This window comes from Perca flavescens, chromosome 8 (assembly GCF_004354835.1).
Source record: "Perca flavescens isolate YP-PL-M2 chromosome 8, PFLA_1.0, whole genome shotgun sequence".
In the NCBI taxonomy this organism is placed as follows: domain Eukaryota; kingdom Metazoa; phylum Chordata; class Actinopteri; order Perciformes; family Percidae; genus Perca; species Perca flavescens.
In genome coordinates, this window is record NC_041338.1 from 1006295 (window position 1) to 1028914 (window position 22620).

At 40.3% G+C, this 22620-nt stretch overlaps 1 protein-coding gene across 7 annotated transcripts; it reads right to left on the bottom strand.

Annotated features, from left to right (window-relative positions):
* Positions 1 to 1100: 1100 nt before the first annotated feature.
* Positions 1101 to 22039, bottom strand: anln2 (anillin, actin binding protein 2). Of its 7 annotated transcripts, none has more exons than XM_028585919.1 (25): positions 21906 to 22039; positions 21103 to 21202; positions 20824 to 20991; positions 20278 to 20370; positions 18566 to 18744; positions 18121 to 18213; positions 17531 to 17620; positions 15061 to 15145; positions 13301 to 14260; positions 12449 to 12774; positions 12244 to 12338; positions 11416 to 11545; positions 10626 to 10761; positions 9474 to 9656; positions 8317 to 8443; positions 7431 to 7479; positions 6988 to 7041; positions 6864 to 6896; positions 6749 to 6770; positions 6414 to 6523; positions 5739 to 5792; positions 4918 to 5004; positions 3306 to 3413; positions 3070 to 3215; positions 1101 to 2448 (listed from the first exon to the last, which is right to left on the bottom strand). In XM_028585919.1, the coding sequence occupies exons 2-25, from the start codon at positions 21194 to 21196 to the stop codon at positions 2289 to 2291; spliced, it is 3582 nt and encodes a 1193-aa protein (XP_028441720.1). In that variant the 5' UTR covers positions 21197 to 21202; positions 21906 to 22039; the 3' UTR covers positions 1101 to 2288. The 7 variants fall into 7 exon arrangements, with proteins under 7 accessions (XP_028441720.1, XP_028441717.1, XP_028441719.1 ...); XM_028585916.1 differs by having other exon boundaries at positions 15061 to 15148; XM_028585918.1 differs by having other exon boundaries at positions 15061 to 15148; positions 21878 to 22039.
* Between the last annotated feature and the right edge of the window lie 581 nt (positions 22040 to 22620).

A 22620-nucleotide genomic window follows, 5' to 3' on the forward strand; every position in this document is an offset into this window, starting at 1 on the left:
CGCTAAGCACAACAAGGTCGCTGACCTGCTGTTCTTTAGTCTGGTCACACCGACAGGGAGGCTCACTGCAGTCAGGGTTTTCTTCCCCCTCCGTGTGTTTCTGGCTGCTCAGTCACTCCCTCTGCTGTAGATCCAACAACAATCTGCATTCACAGCTGTCCTGCAGGATGAAACCAGAGTTTAAGAGCAAGTCTAACATCCAGACAATTGACACTAGCGTAACTGTTTTACCGTTTTACGATGTCCATTCAACACTTGATCCAGAGCAAAACGTGTTTCCAACTGCTGGTCACATTGATATGGAATTTAACTCCGATGTTCTTGGTCTCCAGGCGATGGTAAGCTGCTGATCTCTAGTGCCACCATAAGACCAACATTTTCAATTGTGCATATGAAGATTTAACAAAATCTGATCACTGAAAAACTGGATAGATTGAGTAAAATGTTGACATTTTGATTAGTTTTTTAATGAACAGCTCTGCATAATTAATTGGGGGGAACATGTTTACAAGTTCCATGTGCAATAAACGTACATACTGTACTTAAATTATTGCCATATAATCAGCTTTGAAAGTTGTCAAACCCATAGAAATTCAGTGTACTGTACCACCACCCAGGGTATACCAATGCTGTTAACAGCCAATTTAACACAGCTGTACGTGTCTTGCCCCCCACACCCGTTATCACCTTGATCGCCAACACCCAGCAGCACCTCCACCCAGAGGAGCTATGGGACGAACAGGAAGTCTAATTCTAGACCACTTCCTGTATGACATTCCTGACCTGAGCGGTCTTCCTGCCAGACTCTCCCAGGCTCCGTATGTAGAGCAGATCTAGGGTTCCTGCCACACTTTTACATTCCTTTACATGTGCATATACATGCCTGTACAGGAGAAGAGTGGGCTGAGGGATGGAAATTATTTAAACCCATTCAATCTAATAGTCCGGGACACTTCTGATTTAAACACGTTTTCTGTTAATTAAAAGTATCAACGGCATATTATCAAATGTTGAGGAGTCATAAATTAGACTTATTAGCCTTTGTACCAGCACTTACATACAAACCCCTGGCTGATTGGTCAATAAAAAGTCCATAAATGTAAACTGTTATTGTAGCCATGTCAAATCAATTTATTTAATTGGTACCTTCAATTAAGTGCATAGAATGAGAGTTCACATGAATAACATTTATAACAAAGTGACAGACTAATAGGTAGAAATACATGGAAAAGAACAGGACATCAGACAGAACAGACCACATTCATTGTAGCAGCATCACTACAGTCCCCTCTCTTCTCTCATCCACTGTATTACACGTAGAATAGTTTTTTTTAGATATGTAAATTTGTTTTTTTATGTATTGTAAATTGTAAAATTATGTAGTTAGGAATATAAGTTAACACTGCAGGCCACTGGGTAGGAAGTGAAACTCCCAAGATGCCAGTGACACATTGCAAGTCAAGTGTGGTTCTTTCACATTTTACACACATAACAGCCAAATACCTTTTGGTTTAGTGGAACAAAAGCCTGCTTCCACCTGACATAGATTGATTGGGCAGATGATCAAAAACCTATTTTACCCAACAGAATCAGATGCCGTCTGTCTGTAGGAGTACGAAAGGCTACCATTCCAACACTAGCTAGCGTTCCTTCTATATTTTAATATTCAGTTTTCCTGCCATTTCAAATACATTCTCATTCTACATTAGTTTAGTAGAGTTAAAGATTTCCATATCCTTCAATATTTATTAGTGTCTATATCATCTATATAAATGTGTTTATGCTTCCAGTTTAATTCTAAATACATGAGTAAGTTATCTCAAAAATATATATGCTACAAGTTTCACCTTAGCTACAGAAAGTGACCAAAAATTGCCAACAAAGGCTAAAGCAGCTGATTGCCACAGAAAAAGCCAAAATTAAACTTTTTTTTCTACAAAATCATGACAAAGAAATGGCAACCGTTACTGAGCAAATAAAAAAAAGTGAAAACCAACAGTAAATGAATAGATTCAGATTAAAAGAAATAAACAATAGTATGAAAATCAAAAAGAGGTCTCCCAAAAAGAAAAGTCAATGTGAGATGTATAACGTTTTGCCTGGTTGATTGTAAAGCAGAGCCTATAAAGACGCTGATCTCCTGCAGCTCTGAAATAAAGAATCTAAACCCTGATGTCAGTTCATCTACCTGCAACATAAAAGCTGCTCCCACAGTGATTTCATGGATCCCATGCGACAGAAACTATCTGAGATCACATCTGAGTAGATATGTTGGCTTAGTGATGTAGTTACAGTATGCTCTCCCTCAGGGTCCCACTGATGGACGTGTTTGACTGCTGACTCTCTGTTTGGGTTGCTGATGTTCGGTTCCATGTGTGAAAGTCCAAAAGAGCTTGACTGAGTTTCTCCATCCAGTCCAAGCTCTCCTGTTTGGTGTCAGCGGAAAACCTGAAGAACAACAACATCCATCAGCATCGTAAGAACTGTTAAAGAAGCCAGATTTGTCTGTTCTAGATGCTACGGAGTCTGTTGAAATAGAGTTTGAGTATTAAAGTGTTCTACTTTGGTAAACTTACAGTAAAATCGAGGACAAGACAACTACTGATGCTTTCTCTACTTTTTCCTCCCAATTAAGACCACATCCAGTGGCACGCAATATAGAATGTGATATAAAAAAAATTAAAAATAAAAAGTCTTTATAGTATATATACTGTTTCAAAATTCATTTCTAGACACAGCCCAATCACTGATGTCACAGAAGGCGTTTTCCATCAACTGTCAAAAGTAAAAACACCCTTTGTGACATCATTAGTTAGCTGCAGCCAGAAAAGCAACATGCTTCATGCTTACTGTAAACAGAACTGTCAAATACATTTAAACCGGTTGTCATGATAAATGAAGAGTGGCGAAGTCTGGATTTCACAGAGGGAAAGTAAGTTGATTATCCATGAACACAAAAAAAATTATCCTGAGACCTGTTTTGAGGCTCTCATAAAACTAAAATAACTTTAGTGTATTTACACTCCACTAACTAATTTTTGATGGCATTTCACTTTTATTTAACCTTACCTGGCCAAGGCTTCCTGGCTGACGTCCTGCTGCTGTTTGATGTTGCTCACCAGCTCAAAGGTGAAAGGTCGAGCACACGAGTCCCTCTTCACAGGCCTCACACACTGACAGGGGGAGCTGGACAGAGAAATGCTGCCCTCTGCTTCCTGGGAGGTTAAAACAGAAAATAGAATTAAAGCTATACAAAAGTAACCTGGTGACTTAGTCTGCAAGTCTGTCTTTTAGTCCATCCATACCTTAGTTTCTTGGTCATTGGGGTGGTTCCAGAAGTACATGTTGCATCCAACCAGAACAAAATATCTGCGATGCCACACACCGTATCCACTGATCATCTCAAACATCGTCTGGAAACAGATCCAGAAAAACGTATTAATTTAATCCAAGTAAAAGCAGCAAAAATGCAGTTTGAAACATTTCTTTTAATACATTTAGGGTAAAAGGTCTAGAGCTGCAAAGGGGAAAAGGTCTAGAGCTGCAAAGATTAATCAATTAGTTGTCAATTATTAAATTAATTGCCAACTATTCTGATAAATCGATTTGAGTCATTTAATAAAAAGAAAAAGTAAAAATTCTCTGAATACAGCTTCTTAATGTGAATATGTTCTAGTTTCTTCACTCTGTGAAAGTAAACTGAGTATCTTTGCATTGTGGACAAAACGAGAGATTTGAGGACATCATCTTGGGCTTTGGGAAAAATTGATCAACATGTTTCACCATCTTCTGACATTTTATATTCCAAACAACTAATCTATTAGTTGACAGATTAATAGACTATGAAAATAATCATTAGTTGCAGCCCTAAAAAGGTCTGTCCTATCTGTTTTGATTAGGGAAACTGTTGTATTCAAAGTTTAGCAAAGACAGGCGCTACATTTCCAGTGAGTGTAAATTTGCCTCTTGGCTGTGTGTTATAAGATAATGACATGTTTAAGCTATAATGACGAAAATGAATTCTTCAATCCTGTTAACTTTGTGAATATTAAGATTTAAAGTCAATATGACACTAAATTGCTTGTTAACTAGACAAGCAGAGACGTTCTGTAACCTGGGTTGACATCTCGTATATCTGCACACTACCTGAAGCTGAACCTTGGCAAAACTGAGCAGCTCTTTGTTTCAGGAAAGGTCTCTCCGGTCTGTGACCTCTTCAACACTATTGAATAATCTGTGGTGTCCCTCGACTCGGACTGCAAGGACCCTGGATGACTAGCTGTCTTTCTCTGCCAACATGCCTGTGCTAACTCACTCCTGCAGATTCAATCTCCTCAACATCCAGAGGATACATGGCCTGGTCCAGGCTCTGATCATCTCACGCGTAAACTACTACAACTCGCTCCTGGCTGATTCGCTTGTATATGCCATCGAACCTCTGGAGCTCATCACGAATGCAGCAGCCCAGCTGGGCTTAAACCTACTCAAGTTCTCTACACTACACCACTGCGCCGACTCCAGATGGCTGCTATAATCTAATTCAAGACACTGGTACTTGACTATTGTGCTGTGAATGACTAAAGCCCATCCTACATCCACTACTTCCAATCTACTACCTACAAAGGGGGCCCAGCTACCTACCACTCTACAAATTCACAACTGTTTGCAGTCTTGGCTGCACCTTGGCCTATAAAATAAAAATATGTCTATACAATGTATAATATAATGCATGTCTTCAAATGTAGCACTTGAAGTAGATTGGCATATTTGATGAAGTTGATGTACTTGCATAATTCTTCAACTTCTTGAAGTTGTACCCACATTTGAATGTACTTATTGTAAATTGCTTTGGATAAAAGCATCAGCTAAACAAATCCAGAGAGTTGTTTTGAAAATAAGCAACATCACATTACTGACCAGGAAGCCTTGGTGCTGTACATCAGAGTGGCCTTCACTGTCCAGTCGCAGGTAGATGTTGCCCTCTAGAGGTGAGAGAAAAGGCACCTGCAGTCCGGAGAGGGAGGGGACACACTGTTAAACTGGTTATGATGTGGAAGAAGACGTGGAGAAGCAAGAAGCAGAAAACAGTATGTTTTAAGAATTTCATTCCAACATGCTCTTCATCCATTTTTTTTTTAAAGAAATTAGGAGATTTCATTTAGACCTGTAAGATATAAAGTCATTATAACAAATTGTTTTTTTTAAAGATTTTTTCGGGGCATTTTTTTTAGGCCTTTAATGACAGGACAGCTGAAGAAGTGAAAAGGGAGAGGGAATGACATGGAGCAAAGGGCCGCAGGTCGGAGTCGAACCCGGGCCCGCTGTGCCCAGGTGTAAACCTCTATATATGGGCGCCCGCTCTACCAACTGAGCTATCTGGGCGCCAAATATACAGTGTCATTATGAATAGGTTACACCATGGTGCATACTGACTTTTGGACTGAAATTCTTCTTGTACAACAGGTAAAATGACCGTAAACTACTGATAATTGATTAAAAATGTAGTTTCTATGCTTCCATTTCCATCTAGGACATCATGTAATCTAAAATGAAATGATGCAGAGAAACAATGTACTGATTTTGAGATGAGATTGAAAAGGTAGATTAGGGTTGTAATGCAAATACTTGAGGCGGTGGTTAATTTGTATGACTGAAATCACGAGTCAGAGACTAGGTTAGTTTTTGCAGAGGGAACCGGTGAGAGGCAAAGGGCTGCCAATGTCGTGGAAGAGTGAAACCTTTTCCTGAAATTCATCTCCCAGCAGCCTCCTGATTTTGCCTTCAAGTTTCATCTGAGTGGAGGAAGCAAGACAGAGAGAGGGGGAGGGAGGCAGACAGGGGAGGGCAGACAGTTACATCACCAGTGAGCCCACCCATGTGTAGAAACTTGTAACAGAATAATGAAAGCACCAAAGGGGTGTGAAGTGGTGCCCGTAGCACTGCCCTTCTTCTCTGGTTGGGTTAAAAATGAAATGCACAGAGAGGTGCAAACCCTGGTGACAGTGGATGCGTTACATGGGCCATGCGTTTCCTTTTTGAATGCTATGATTCAACTAACAATTACCCTAAAATGTACATGTCTGTACTTACAGAATAATCCAAACTACATTCATCAAGTGTTATTTTTTTAGTTGCTAAACTGACAAAGATATCCAAGTTGACATGGCTCGGACTTGTTTTGGATCACTGGAAGTTTGCAGTAGTTTCTATTGGTTTTAACTATTAAAAATACTCAACTGTCGAACAATCCTTTTAACAAAACTGCTATAAATGGTACATATTTCAGCAGCAGACAATCTTCTGGGCCAGAGTAAGACAGCCGTGTATCAACTTTTAATTCCTGAAGATAGCAAAAACCGTGTACACATCCCTTCTCAACAATATATTCTCAACACATATTCATAGGAACATACCTTATCCAGAGGGAACTTGCTGTGTCCTAGTGAGGCTAAGGTGATCTTATGAGAGCCCACCAGACAAAAGTTGCTGGAGCGACGAGTGTTGAGAGCAGGAAGAGCACCAGCTGAAGGACAAAGAAGCGCAGAATAGAAATTCATAAAAATTCAGTCAGCAATATGCATGACTATTATGGCCAGTAAGTTTATTTGGTAAAATAGAATTGCCTCCAAAAGTTTTCTAAACATTTACTAGCATTTATTCCAGAGTGAGTGTAGAGATAAGTAAAACAGGGAAAAAAAAATTCTACCTCCTTGTACTAGAAATAAGAAATAAATAAAACTCAACCTACGTGTTAGACTGTTACTGGATCTCTGTTGAAAACAAAAGAAAAGCTTTAGGTGAGAGGTGAAAAACAGCAACACACACTATAATAAATGCAAATTAAATAAAAACTGGAAACTCACTGTGATAGTGTTCAGAAGCTTTCTTGGCGTGACCTGAGTACATAAAGACAACATAAATTAATTAGATAAATTTAGTGTCATTGATGAATGAACACCTGGCTCATTATTTGGCCTACCGACTTACCCGTGACTTGGTGGTGGTCCGGTCCACGCTGCAGTTACTACCTGAAGTGTGGGACTAGATGACACAAACACACATTCAAATCCACAAATGACATCAGCTCTAACAGTGCGCTGCAATGCTCAATGCACCAAACAACTTGTTAAGACAACTAGCATGATTGCAAACAATCCTCTTCAGCTACCTCACTTTTGCAATCAGCAAAGCATACATTTCTGTCACAACATGCCAGCTAACATAAGCAACAATAAGCTAACTACCATGATGCCAATACTTGCATACTCCCATGAGTCAGTGTTAGGGAACATAGGTTACAATGGAGAAAAAAAATCTTCTGGAACGTGCAACCCCAAACCCTTCACTATTTGATAATTTTATTCCAATTAGTATTTGAATGAATAGGTAATTAAGAACTGCATGTCAAAATGTCAAATGTTTTGTCTCACCAGGCTGTAGACTTCCACATCAATCTCGAAGTGTGATCGGATATCCTTCCTGAAATATCAAGGAGACAAAACTTTATTATATGTAATTTCTATATATTCCCACTGGAATGATCACATTGACAGTCATAAGTATCTTCAAACCAAAAGGGCAAGTAAGCAAAAACATATTTTAGAACCTGCCCATGAAACTAATGGAAAAAGATATAAGTGCACAAAAACAGTGTCCAAAAGTTGTCTGGATGTGACCATTGATTAATCTTTTAACAAAATATAAATGTAGACAAAGAAACCCAACAGTTTTGCAGAGTGATATCCACTAGAGTGCGGATCGGGCCGCATTTTTCTGTCCGGGCCCGGACCGTGTCCGACAGAGCAGTAACCGAACCCGGCCTGAGCCAGACAGGAATTAAGACATTTCTGTCCGAGCCCCGACACCGTTAAAATCATACTAATGACACATGTACGCTTGTTTGTGTGGAAAGCCCACTTTTATGAAGCAACTGTAGGAAGACATTCCGAATGGAAATGTCAACAGATGAGCTCATCAGCACACACGGGGCAACAAGCACATGTTAACACAGGCGCGCACCTACATAATAAGATGTTTTAAATTTTAAATGTTCAATGCCTTATTGCGCTGATGTGACCGAGCCCGACCCGAACATCATTTCTAAATATCTGTCAGAACCGGCCCGTGGGGCTCAGTTCGGGTATCCATCCTCTAATGTCCACCACCGATTGAAATGGGTTTTATTACGAAAAAAAAAAAAAAAAAAAAAACATATGCTGTCAATTCAGAAAAAGAAAATAAGATGTAAATGCAGCAATTTTGTACCAGGAGCAGTGCATTGGATTTATTAAAAGAAGTAACCACAAACCAGCTTACAGAGTGACAGAAGTAGGGAAGGAGATGGTGTCTCCATTCTGAGCATCAGCAGCCGTGGCCAGCGGGGTGGCGACAATGTTGCAGGGCCCGTAGCGGATCAGGACGAAGAAGTAGTGACTCGGCCGACCTAAATTGTTACATAAACAACTCAATCCTTTTAAAGTCCTTTTAATGTCAACCACTACAATTGTGTTAAGCCCTGAATTTTAAAATAGATTTTAATTGACATCACACAAATGCATCATGATGTTAAAGGTATACTAAGCAGCAATTGCCAGTTGGGTTTATAAACACAGGCTACATATATACTAATACGTTTTAAGCCTTGCCTCCACACTACTTTGTCGATTCCGAGCCTCTAAAACTGAGAAATTCGGAAACGCTGCTCACCCCGTTTTGGTTTGAAAACTCAAGGGTAGCTTTGTAGTTTGGTCATGCAAACGGAGACTTTTGGAAACGATGATGCACGTCAGTCAGTTTTATCGGTTAGGTATACTTGCATACCTTTCAGTAATAGTTCCATGGCATCATCGGTCCAAGCAAATTAAATCCCTGGTCTTAGAATGTTCTTTCTCCAAAGTATTTTCTTTATTATATATAAAACACAGGAAGAGGGCAGGGTCTTTGTAGATACAGTCACTGCCGCACACTTCAAGTGGGTAATAAGTGATGATTTACACGTATTAACTTTGTATGAGTCTTTATATGTTTTTTTTTAGGAATATGCTGCTCAGTATGCCTTTAATATGAGTTAAAGGTGCTCTAAGTGATGGGACGCGTTTTTTAGGCTACAAGAAGGAGTTGATTGAGTCATGAATACGCATTGTGGAAGTAGTCTACGTGCTAACGCTGCTGCAGTGATGGCTCAACCAGCTCCTTCTTGACGGTTATTGGCTAGAACACTGTTAGGGTTCGTGGGGCAGGTTGGCGCAGGTGGTTTTTGTTGCCGTTTGTGGAGCCTGGGCTGTCTACAGAGACCGCGTTTTTTTACAGTGTGTTCAGGGGACAGGCAGCTAGCAGATAGTGAGGAGATGTTTGCTGTATGTGACAAAAAATGTTGTAGCCTAAAAAACACATCACATCACTTAGAGCACCTTTAAATTAAAACCCAAAATTTTAATTAAAAAAACAGTGGAAACGTTTCCTTGCTGTGCTACCTGTGCGGTTGTGTGAGGAGCAGACAAATTCCACCTTAAGAGGCAGCTGGATGTTTGTGATGCCGACAGTCCCTCTGCAGGCCTGCTGGGAAACATCCTCCCCGTCCTCTCCTGCTGCATCTCCCGAGTTCCTCTCCTCCCGCAGTCTGGCCACCTCGTCCAGAAGGGCAGAGCGTCTCTCACCTAAAACAGACAATACATCACAAAATAATAACCAACTAGGGCTGGGTATCGTTCAGAATTTTTCGATCCGGTGCCAATTTCGATACCGATTCGTAACGATACTTTTTTCGATACCATATGTTTTAAAATTCATTTCAACATCAACAAAAATACATTGAACACAAAGCTTTTATTTTCCACCTTAATTGTGAATCAAAACAGTTATCATTGTTAAAAAAATCTGGTAAAACTGCTCACTCAGTAATATTAATAAAAGTGCCTTGCCTTGCAAGCTCAGCCTGTCAGTCAGTCATCAGGGCAGAGAAACCACCGTTGTGGCTGCTTGTAAGAGGAAGTGTAACGGCAACAGCACCGCGACCGCTTTCGGCTCGCCATTAAAATCATATCGCAGCAAACGCTGCCTGCGTGAAGTTTTAAAAAACTGTAACCACACTTGAGACCAACCGTGACTCTCTGTGACTTCAACAAAACTGCAGACAGTTTACTCCGTCCGCACCTCTCCGTGTGTGCGTGCGTCGGTCGGAGCTCCGCTCTGTCAATATGCAGAGAGGACAGATAAGCTTGCGCTTACGCGCTCACGCGCTCAGATGCTTTTGGAACCGAAATTTGGCACCGAAAGATAAAGAATTTTTCGATACTCATAGGATTGGAGTATTTTTTACTATACCATAAAAGTATCGACGTTCGGTACCCAGCCCTATAACCAACACAGAAAGATTATAAAAATCGAGAAACTACTCCTATGCTTGGAATACAATTATTTCAGCTTTGGAAAAGAGGTTATTTATATTAAGAAAACAGAAATTATGCATATGGTTTTGTTAATAGTTATCCATTCATACTATTCGATCAACTATTTGTACAAAATATTTGAAAAAGGCAACCTTTTCTATAAAAAACTAAATAGTGGCTTTCCATCTATGGTAGGCAAAGATCTGACCATTAAACCAAAAATCTTGTTGTACATACAGGAGACCAACAGCAGCTTCTCAGCTTCAGCCTCCTCCAGCGAACCGCGTCCATGCTCCTCATCAGTACAGCAGCTCAGAGCCTGCAGGGTTTGGCTGATCACAGACTGCAGCTTCCCTGCTTCTTCATTCAGAGCCTGGACAAACACAGGGCAATATGCAAGGTTGTGGTTGCAGTGCAGTTTACATTTAAAACAGACTGGATTAATAGCATGTAGTCTCGTATTGCCAGACCTTCCTCCACAGTGCTACGGAGGAGGCTCTGGCTAGTCCTCACAGCATTCCGGGATGGGAGAAAAACATGCTCTGGTTTAATTGCGTTTCTTTAAACCAATCACATTCGTCTTGGGCATCGTTAACGCTGGACACAATGACGGTGCCTCTGTAAAATAGACTCGGGAAGGAACTTGTTTTGGTGGAACGTGTACGTTCCAAAGTAGTTTTATTCATGCAACAGAAAACTCAGATTGGACAGATAGTCTAGCTAGATGTCTGGTTTTACCCTGCAGAGATCTGAGGAGCAGTTAACCATAGTCCTCACAAATCCACCCGAGTTTAGAACGCCAACACAAAGAAAGAGGAAGGGGACGGACATCTGGCCGAAAATTAGGGACATCGGGAACCTGAACAATCCTGTAAGTGAAACGTCGTCGACCTAGACTAAATAGCATGTAATAAAAGTATATGTAGTACATAGTTAGATCTCATCCTGAATACTAATTGACCTACTATGAAATGTGTTGATTAACAACAGTAAATAGGTTGGTTTTGTTGTAAACAGTGCTACACACCGCGATTTTCTCCTTGGTGTTGACAAAGGGTTGAGGTTGGGACTTCTCTGGAGCTTGTCTCTGAACCCTAGGAGTGACACTCTGAATGGTGGGCAGCTTTTTCTGTCTTTGTGTGCGGTAGGCATCAATACTGTAAATCACAGAACAAACCAAAATCTAATTACAGACGTGTGAGAGTACCAATCAACTATACAGTCAAATTAAGGATGTTAATATACCCACACATTGAGGATTATTACTGACTCTACACCTTTTATATTTAAAAGATAACGTTAAGAAACACTAATTTGTCATATGAAGATAATGACAGTAGGACACGTTCATAGAATTGCGTGATTGAAATACGATGCAGCCTTTAAGAACAGAAAAACATTGAAACATTATCATATCCTATCTAGTCTCATACAATGATGTACAATCAATTTTATTAAGGCTTATGGTCCAACATTTAATTTGTATCTTTTAAAGCACCTGTATCACTCTTTTTGGATGTTATGATATACATTTACTGGTTATCTAACTATAAAGCAAGGAATCTCTGTGGGTTTGTCCTTCACATATCTCGAGAACTGTTCATCAGATGTACTTTTTTTTTTTTTTTTAAATTGCTTGGAACCCAATGATGTGCTGTGTTGAATTTGGTGGTTATTGATACATTTTTGAAAAAAAAAAAAAAATATATATATAAGCGCCTGGTCTTTGCTACAGAGCTGGTCGTGGGAAGCTAGAAACACACACACACACACACACACACACACACACACACACACACACACACACACACACACACACACACACACACACACACACACACAATTATGTTATCACCTGTATAGTGGAGCAGATTCAGCAAGAGGGGTGGTAGTGTCTTCTGGAGTCAAGAGCAGAGAGGGAGGATTGGACTCCTGGCTCGCTGCCAGTCGCTGTTGGTGGAATACGGATGATTAAATATTTGTACAGGTTCTGAATTTATCAGAAAGCTCCCCTAAAAAGGAACTCATTTATAGACAACTCAGGTATAAATGTAACTTACCAGAGGGGTGACCACAGCCTCCACAGACCTGCTGAGAGGAGAGAGGATGCCGCTGGGAGGAAAAGTCAGCAGCTCATCTCTGTTGCTTTCAAGCTTATTGCTCTCATCACACTCTTCCGCTTTAGACTCCACCTCTTCTTCACTTTTTTCCTTCTCAGACTCTGTGTCCAGCTTATCTTTGTCTCCAGAGAAAACGCCAATGCCACTGTCGTGGTCCTCCGTGTCTTCATCCCCCCTCTCCTCCAACCTTCCAGCATATTCCAGCACCTCCTCAAACATCTGGTCAATCATTTCAGCGGTGTTGGTCTCATCATGAGAGCTCAGATCTGTCGAAAAAGACATTCAATAACAGATGAAAGCATTTTCTAAAACAAATAAGGACTTAAATTTCAACAACAGGTAGATGGCTGCTGAGGCCCCAGACAACTAAGTGTTATAATGAAGAAAACCAACAGCACTATACCTCTTGTTTCAGGTTCATGCCCAGTCCCATTTAGTGCACCTGAGCAATACCAACTTTGCTTGTGGCCCCATATTGGTCTCTCTACTTATTACTTGTGTCAAGATAAACACACTTAAGTTGAAAAATTATAGATTATACACATTATTTCTGTTTATGTAAAAAAGAATCAGCCATACAAACTTCTACAAACACCATGTGTGCATATTTGCTTGTGGGCAGTGTGACGAAGCATGTTCAAACCTCTAGTCACCCTGTGATTTCGAAAACATGCTAGTCTTAATGAGTTTACCAGTGATTTTTGTCCTACTAACAAACTATTTCACCCATGTACGCCACTTCTCCTAAGGGGTCTTCAGGAGCTCACACCTACACCTTCTTACTGATCTCACCTGACATACTTGTCTCTTCCCTGGACTCCATGGAGGTACTGGCCTCAGACAGGGTTGAGTCATTGATTAGCTCAGGCTCCAGGATAAAAGTGACTTTCTTTGAGCTTTCTCCTCCCTCTGTTGCCTTTTGCCTCATATCCTTCCTATGAGTACATTCTCTTGTGTCTTTCTGGTTTAGTTTCATTGCAGAAAATCCTTTACATGATTCTGTGTTCCCTTGGTCTCGGTTTAAATTAGATTGGGGTTTCACAGAGGTATCTAAACAGCTTTCTGACTCATCCTTGTCAGGTCTAGGTTTCTTGTCTTCTTGCATTTCAGAGGAGCCAGCAATCTCACCAGAGACATCGCCCAATTCACATTCACCATCCAGGATGTCCGACGGTTCACCATGATCTGAAAAACTGACTCCATTCTCCTTTTCCACTCTTGATGATTCCAACTCCCTTTCCTCCTCTTTAACAGACACGTTTTCCTCCTTGCACACCTTGTCTTGAGGATATCTCCACGATCTTGACTCCTCATCTGTTGAAGGCTCAATTCCCTCTTCACTGAATGTAGAACCATCAATTTCTTCAAATGAAAACACCTCAAACTTGTCCTGTTCAGCTACTATGGAATCCTCAACTGTTTCTGTGTTCATGTTTGACTCCTCTGCATGAGTTGATTCTAGCAAGCTTTGCTCATCACCTGTATGCAAATCTGACATGTTCTGGTCCTCACCAAAAGGTGCTTTGGAGAAACTCTGATCCTCGCTAAAAGACAACTTCAATACAGTCTGGGTGTTTGGTCGTTGGGTCCCTAGCTGCTCCTCTTCATTTGCAACTGAAGCCTTGTACTCTTTCTCCCCCCTGATGTCATCACCTTGATAAGCATTTTGCTCCTTGCATTTCATGTGCTGCTGCCCCTCATTAGAGGTTGTAATCTCTACAGATGCTTCAGTGTCACTGGGGGCCCTTTCACCTGTTGAAGAAGTAGTCTCACATCTTAATACTAGGCTACCGAAGTTTCATGCATATGCTTTAAAGCAGGTACTAAGAATTTATATCTACTCATTTATATAAAGGTGTCAAAAGCTCTTTAAAAACTTTAGTGTAAGATACTGATTGTGTTGTGAAAAACACAACACAAATTAACAAAAACATAACAGAGAATGCAAGGACTGAATTATAGAAATGTGTGCCAACTCTCTTTGTACTTGCTGCTATTCACGTACTCCCACTCGCAGGGAAAAAGTTAAAAATATGAGTGCACAAATCACACTTTTTCTAAACTTATATTAATTGTGTCAGTTAAACCTAGGGTATGGGCCAATTAATAATAATAACCTTCTTTCATCTTTTTCATTATAAAATGAAAGTCGGTATATCTTACCGTGGGACTGTTTGGGATCATTACTCTACTTTAAAAGTAACATCAGAATGTAACTACAAATCACTTCTTAAGTGTAGATGACCACAACAGCAGTTTTTTAGAGTTGTACAAACTTTATATTATATTGTTCAAGCTGCTAGAAACAGGTTTATAAAATTGTGGTACTTCCATTTTAGCCACCATTTAATGTGGATCAGTTGCATCAATGTTTGGGAGGGATATTACTATTTTAACAGTAGGCAGTAGATCAGTTAAGGACATTCCTACTTCTATTGCTACAGTCTGAAGGCTAAAGTCCTGGTGTGTATTGACCTAATTCTCTAAACTATAGAAACAAAATGTGTTGAGGACAGTATGAGAGAAAGCCACTTTGGTGTCAAAAGTCTTACCTTTCCCATCTGAGGATTGCTTCTCTGCACGTGATGCGGGAGCTTCAATGAAGCTGCCATCTTTCATCTCAGCATCACCACCCATCTGCTGAAAGCAACAATATCTTTATTTGACGTTTGTTATCGTAACGTAATCAAAGTGAATGCAAAAAAAACTTAAAGAAAAGTAATGCAATACTGCATCTTGCAGTTATCGTGATTTACAGTGGGGGAAATAAGTATTTGACCCCTTGCTGATTTTGCAGGTTTGCCCACTTACAAAGAATGCAAAAATCTACAATTTTAATCATATGTACATTCTAACAGTGAAAGACAGAATCCCAAAGAAAATTCCAGAAAATCACATCATATGAATTTATTAAAATTGATAACCATCTGATGAGGAAAAACAAGTATTTGACCCCCTGGACAAACAGCAAGTATTCTGGCTCCTACAAGCCAGTTAGTCTTTCTTTAAGACACAGCCCCAATCCGAACCAATTATCTACATCAAATACACCTGCCTCACCTCGTTACCTGTATAAAAGACACCTGTCAACACCCAAACAACCAGCATCCAACATCACCACCATGGGCAAGACCAAAGAGCTTTCTACGGACATCAGGGACAAGATTGTTGATCTGCACAAGGCTGGGATGGGCTACAAGAGAATCGGAAAGCAACTTGAGAGAAAAGATCAACTGTCGGTGCAGTTATCAGGAAATGGAAGAAGCACCACACCACCGCCAACCTCCCTCGGTCTGGGCCTCCACACAAGATCTTGCCTCGTGGGGTGTCCCTGATCATGCGAACGGTGAGGAATCATCCCAAAACCACAAGGGGGGGAACTGATGAATCAACTGAAGGCAGCTGGGACCACAGTTACAAAAGAAACGGTTGGTAACACACTACGCCGTCATGGATTGAAATCCTGCAGCGCACGCAAGGTCCCCCTGCTCAAGAAGAAACATGTACAGGCCCGCATGAAGTTCGCCATTCACCACCTGGACGACTCAGAAGAGGCCTGGAAGAAGGTGATGTGGTCAGATGAGACCAAAATAGAACCTTTTGGCCTCAACTCAACTCGTCGTGTTTGGAGGGCAAAGAACACCGAGTACAACCTAAAGAACACCATCCCCACCGTCAAGCATGGTGGTGGCAACATCATGCTTTGGGGGTGCTTTTCAGCCAAGGGGACGGGACAACTCCATCGTATTGAGGGGAGGATGGACGGGGCCATGTATCGTGGAATTCTGGACCGACATCTCCTTCCCTCAGTGAGAGAGCTGAAGATGGGTCGAGGATGGGTGTTTCAGCATGACAACGACCCTAAGCACACCGCCAAAGCAACAAAAGAGTGGCTGAAGAAGAAGCACATCAAGGTTCTGGAGTGGCCTAGCCAGTCTCCAGACCTGAACCGATTGAAAATCTTTGGAGGGAGCTTAAAATTGAGTTGCAAGGCGACAACCTCGGAACCTGAATGATTTGGAGGCTGTCTGCAGGGAGGAGTGGGCCAACATCCCTGCCGAAATGTGCACAAACCTTGTCACCAACTATAAAAACCGTTTGACATCTGTGCTGGCCAATAATGGCTTTTCTACAAAATATTAACATGCTGTTTGTCCAGGGGGTCAAATACTTGTTTTTCCTCATCAGATGGTTATCAATTTTAATAAATTCATATGATGTGATTTTCTGGAATTTTCTTTGGGATTCTGTCTTTCACTGTTAGAATGTACATATGATTAAAATTGTAGATTTTTGCATTCTTTGTAAGTGGGCAAACCTGCAAAATCAGCAAGGGGTCAAATACTTATTTCCCCCACTGTAAGTCATGTGCCCAACAACCAGAGAAACGGTGTAAAAATAAAAAGGGGCCAGAAACCTATAGCACATAAGCAAATAAAACAATGTATTCAAACTCAAAACTAAATTGCAAACCAGTGCCAAAAAAAACAACAGCCATTGTAACAGTGGAGTAGAGCAATTAATGACAAGGTGGAGTTAAGCTGAATTGACAAAATACATGTTTACAAACCCTCCAAGGTGACTATGTAATACATAGTTAACCCTGTTCATTACAGGGGTGATATCATTTCAATAAAATACTTGAAACAAATAGTTAATTTGTCATGTTTATCTTAAATGAGACAGTTAAGGTTCTCTACTGTTCATGACGTGTCAGGGAAAAGATAATCCTTTGTCTGAACAGTCAATTTCCCCAAAACCACACCAGACTTAAATACGTGCACTATTTAAGACGTGAACTTCCTTCCTCTAAAAAGACAAACATCTGAAGCCACGTAAATGGGTAGCTCTGCTAACAAAAGTAGTATACTTCTGTTTACTGATATTTGCCTTGTTCGGTTATCCAATTGAATGCTTATCACTGCCCAAATCAATACTACCCATTCTGGTGGCTCCATGTATTGGCCATATGTCAAAGTACAAAAGTGACCACAAAGAGGGGTTATTTGGTCACAGACTCACATCACAGGGCTGCATAGGAGGCCAATGAACTCTCCCTCTAGATCTAGGAACCCAGGTGGAGTTAGTTGAGGGGCCAGGAGGAGTCCATCTCTGATAATGTTTACACAAACTGGTGTGTAAGAAAATCCAACAAACTTGGGAAATTGCTCACTAAACAAAACATTACATCCACACACACACAAAAAACCCAATTTAAAATAAGAGTTTTCTTTGATATGTTACTGTATAAACATACTGTATGCCAGCCAAAGAGGACATCCAATTTGTGAATGTAATAACCATCATGTGTCACTAAAGACATACTTGGTTGAGTTTAATCCAGCTCTTTGTCATCTTTTTGTGTTTAGTTGAACACCACAAAGGGAAGCCAAAGACAGTTCTAAACACTGAAAGGGTAAAGCAAAATATCTCTAATGGCAATCCAAGAACAAAACTGCCTGGTATTTGAAGAATATAGCCACTTCTCACATCAGAGAAATGCTGAAAACAGTGAATAATTGAGTGAGTTTGTTCTCGTCTATCTATATTTCTGAGCCAAATCAACCCCATCTACTTCAATATCAGGCAAAATATCATGATCACAAACCCACCTGAGATAACGAGGGATCAGAGCTGCTCCTTTTCAGCCAGGCATTCTCACTGATTGGATGGATATGCAACTGGCTCAACTCCTGTTCCCGTTCCTGATCAGTTAAACCATGTCACGTGTCAGACATAAACTCTACAGGTACTCCCAAGAATGACATATTATTTGAATATGAACAGGACAATTACAAATCAATTCAGTGATTTTGAAGTTCATATAATTAAGGGTAATGCACGTGCTGGTAGCTTTAGTTTAGAAATATTTTAACATTTAAAGATTCACAGAAATAATGTATTACAAATAATTTATGTTTGTAAATGATTTATATCAGCAGGCTCTTTAGTTAATTTGCCCATCTAAGTAGAAGAACTTGAAGAGCTAGAATGGTGTTGATTAATGTAATTTAGGTAATGCTAATAAGTTTCAGTGAAAAAAGCCCCTGAACCAACCTGGCGCATGAGAGAAGCTTGCTTGGAGCTAGGTGCTGGGGTGCCGTGGAGTTTCTGCTGAATGGCAGACACAAAGTTGGAGCGGGTCCGTGGCGAGGGATCAGCAGATGTGGGGGCTGGGCAAGTCTGGAAGACTGGCACTTTAAAACGCTCCAGTCGCTGATTAAACTCTCCCTCCCCTGGAGGAAAAACAATTATAGCGATTCACTTTCTAACATACATAGAAAAAAAGTCAAGTTTAAATATAAAAATTGGTAGCAATATCCCAAACAAAAAGTAAAATTGAGTGTTTTGCAGATACCAAATTCCAATCTGGTATCTATTTTTTCCTATATAATACAGCAGTATGGTTTGTGTACTTCAAGTAAAGTGGATTTAAGTTAGTAAAGCTAGTCCAGTTTAGGTAATTGTACTTATACTGCGCGCACGCACACACACTTTTTGCTTCCCGATACTGATTCTGATACCTGAACTTGCATATCGGCAGATACCGAGTACCGATCCGATACCAGTGTGTCATATATTTTATTATGTTTTAACAACTGTATACTACTATCCTATATGGACGTGATATTATTTCGATCTTTGTTGTCGGTCTGGCTCAAGTTAAACTCTTTGTGAAACATGAACAAACACAAACAACGAATGCCACAGAACTTATAAGATTATTACGCAGTTTGACAGTCAGTTATAACGGAAAAAGAACATAAACTACTTTAACGTAGATTTTCTTTAGGGCTTTATTAGGTGGTATTGGATCGGTGCATAAACTCCAGTACTTCCCGATACCAGGGTTTTAGGCAGCATCGGCGCCATATCGGAACATCTCTAATATACACATGGGATTTGAGAGGGCTGCACAACCTGTTCTCGGTTATTGGCTTGGAGTAACACACCCATGCTGGGCCCTACGGCTGTTTGTTGACATCCTGTAAATATGTAGTCCTTTGGCTCTGACAGTGCATTAGCGCTGGCAGTAATGTGAGCTGCACATGTGATGGGAGAATGCACTGTGCTTGCAAATGGTTGTGAATTCCTATTTAATGGGATGCTGACACTAGTTGTTTTTATTAAGGACTTAGCAAGTCTTATAACCTGACATCAGACCTGGTCCCCTAGCCACTGTCAGGTCTGATCTGAAGGCAAGAAACTGTTTAAGTCTATGTCTTTGATAATTTATTGTTGACTTCAATGCTTTTTTCCTGGGTTTGTGGAAGACTTAGGTGTGCATATTTAGCGGAGGGTTTTAGGGTTCATCCCTCAAGAAAATGTGAGGCTTTTCACTTTAAAAAAAATCTATTTGACATGTTTTGAACCGTTATCACCATATCTATGTCTAGAATGTTGGAAAAGCTAGAGCAGATAATAAATCAAAGGAAATCAAAAAGATAAAAAAAAAAAACTGAAATCATTACATCTGAGAAAAGTCTTTTAGTTAGTGTGATCTTTTTTCCGCATTTCACATTCATTTAGATAGATAGAGAGATACTTTATTCATCTCGAGGGAAATTTTAGAAATGTAGCTTAGGTGCTGCCCAAAACGGCTCGGGTGCTGCACCTAACACTTATAATGGCAGGGAAAACCTTGATATTATTGTTTGAATGTCTGTAAAAGAATAGACAACAGAAAACAGGAAGTAACTGTATTCAACAGTGACAAGTCTGATGTTCATTCAAGGTTTTGGAATGTGTGCGTTAATTTGAATTTTCACCAAGGCAATGCTTTCTGAAGCCCTTTTCGAGGACGGCTGATGGGCTGCCAGCCCCAGGGTCCGACAGGCACCGCTGGGCCAGAGGAGCTCCCCCTAAAACGATAAGCACTTGTTGTTACAAACTATAGTATTTGTCTAACACACTGTCAAACCAGCTCCACACTCGGACAATAGCTCTTATCTTGCATGCAGATAATACTGCTTGACTGTTGACCCTGCATTGACATGTCACCATCTTGAGCAGTACAATAAACACAGTAAAAATACACTGCAATACTCTCATATGTACAGAATGGCACACTTATACACTAGGTTTCCTGTTTGTTAGGTCCACCTTAGCTAAAACAAAGGCAGTCTAATAAAACAACCCTACCAAAATACCCACCTACCTACCTTCCTAGAGGTTTTGTTGAATATATTTTAAAGAGGGGTCGTTGCAACTGTAAGGTAATTTTGGGGGGTGTAGTTTGCGAAGAGTAGTCTACCCTCATTGATAAAAAGTTGCAAATATTAGCATGCCTGCTTCAACAGAAAATGTATGATTACCCTCTCGTCTCTGGGTGAGTTGCTGGACTCGGGACCGGACTGATGGAACCATCGGTGTGTCTGGCTTTGTCTCTACCTCAGCTTGGCGTACAGAGGAGGATGGTTTAGGACTACGATTCTCCTGACCAGCTGCCTCCAGACGCCGCCGCTTCTGGCCATCATTCACCTCTGAGACACCAGATAGAAAGGGCAAAAGTCACAAATGTACATAACTGCAAAGACTGCTGTGAATATGATAGTATGCCTATAAACTTTACAGTCTTGGTAATAAAAACAAACCTGATTGTGAGAAGGCATTGTCTTCAGAATCTGACAGAGGTGCTCTCTGTCTTTTCAAGTTGACGTTGCCACCGTTTTCTTCGCCAGCTTCCATACTGAGCTGCAAACAGAGACATTACAGACTGGATTATGTATTTTAAGATGTCAGCTCTTATTGAAAATAAACCTTTAAGCACAACAGCATTAATTTAGAACAAACAAGAGTCAAGCCATGGCAGTTTATTTAGTAGTTACCCCTCACTAGTCTAAACACACCTGCTTACTGAAATTCCCCCGAGTTATAAACCAGATAAAAAGATTTCATAGCAGTGCAGGTCATGGGTTAATTGAATTTAACCAAGCCATAAAAAATATTGGTTAAAATGTGTAAAAATAGTTTTCAGATGCGTTACACGGGAAAGAGAAAAAACTAATATTAAATAAATAAAAAAAAAGGCTTCAGTCATTCATTATCCAATATAAAATGAAACGTGACAACGCCCAGTTTCAGCTCATTTTCAAAATTAAACACACATCGACTGCAAGTTGTGCTAGCTAGTCAGCTAACGTTAAACACAGTTACGTTATCTTTTTAACACTGCCTACAGCACAATAACCCCTGTGTTCGTTTCATTTCATTAGCTAGCTAACGTTACTTTTCTACCTCCGAGACCTTTGAGTCAACTCTGGCAAGCTCATTTCAAGCTGGACAGCGTACCGTTAGCCTAACAAGCTAACTTTAGCAGGAATAAATGGCCTCGCGTTTTCACAGAGTTAGCAGAGCAACGTAACTTACACGCTGAGCAAGTCGTTTGTTGTCTTACCTGAAAAGAAGTCTGTATGAAACTAGCTACACTCTGTACCAAATGGGTCAACGCTAACTGACAGAAAACAAGAAACAACCTTCTTGCTCTCCTCAACTTTGAATTTCAGCGGGTCTTCTGACGTCAGCGGTATCCATACAACTGCAGTACCGTAAGTACTCTTGAAGAGCGCGGACAAAATAAGTGAGGCCGTGTTACCGTGTTGAAGAGAGTAAACACGCAAAACAAGTTTCCACTACATCGTCAATTAATCAATTCAATTAATGTATTTATTTGTTACGCGATATTATAAAAAGATTAATTTCAGTTAAATGTAATCTGTCAGTTCTTTAAATTTAAGCAGCAAAACTACCAACGTGTGAGGTGTGGGGTATGACCACATAGGGTGACCGTGTGACCTTTTTTATAAAGTCTTTGGGTGTTTCACTATAAGATGGTATAGGCTACATTGAATGAAGAAGTCTGTTTATTGAATGGTAATTACACTATTTGTGTTATGTGTCAAAACTATAGATCAGAAACACAGTGAATAAGCAGTTAAAATTAACTTTATAGTGCAATAGTCTACTGTTTACAACTCTCCCTTGACATTTAATGGATGGAAGCTGCTTGTGATGACAAATCATTATGTAGAAAAACGTGCCTGTATAGTTAATAGAATTGATGCCCCTACTCCCTGGGGTTTAGGATGCCTGTAATGTAACTTTTATTCACA

Bases quoted from the DNA above. Each gene is read 5' to 3' on its own strand.
- anln2 (XM_028585916.1), bottom strand. From the start codon at position 21,196: ATGGAAGCTGGCGAAGAAAACGGTGGCAACGTCAACTTGAAAAGACAG. The intron at 15,149-17,530 runs GTGAGTCTGTGA...TGTTGCTTTCAG, and splicing joins CTCCTATGCAGCCCTGTGAT to CAGATGGGTGGTGATGCTGA. The intron at 3,216-3,305 runs GTATGGATGGAC...TTAACCTCCCAG, and splicing joins CCAATGACCAAGAAACTAAG to GAAGCAGAGGGCAGCATTTC.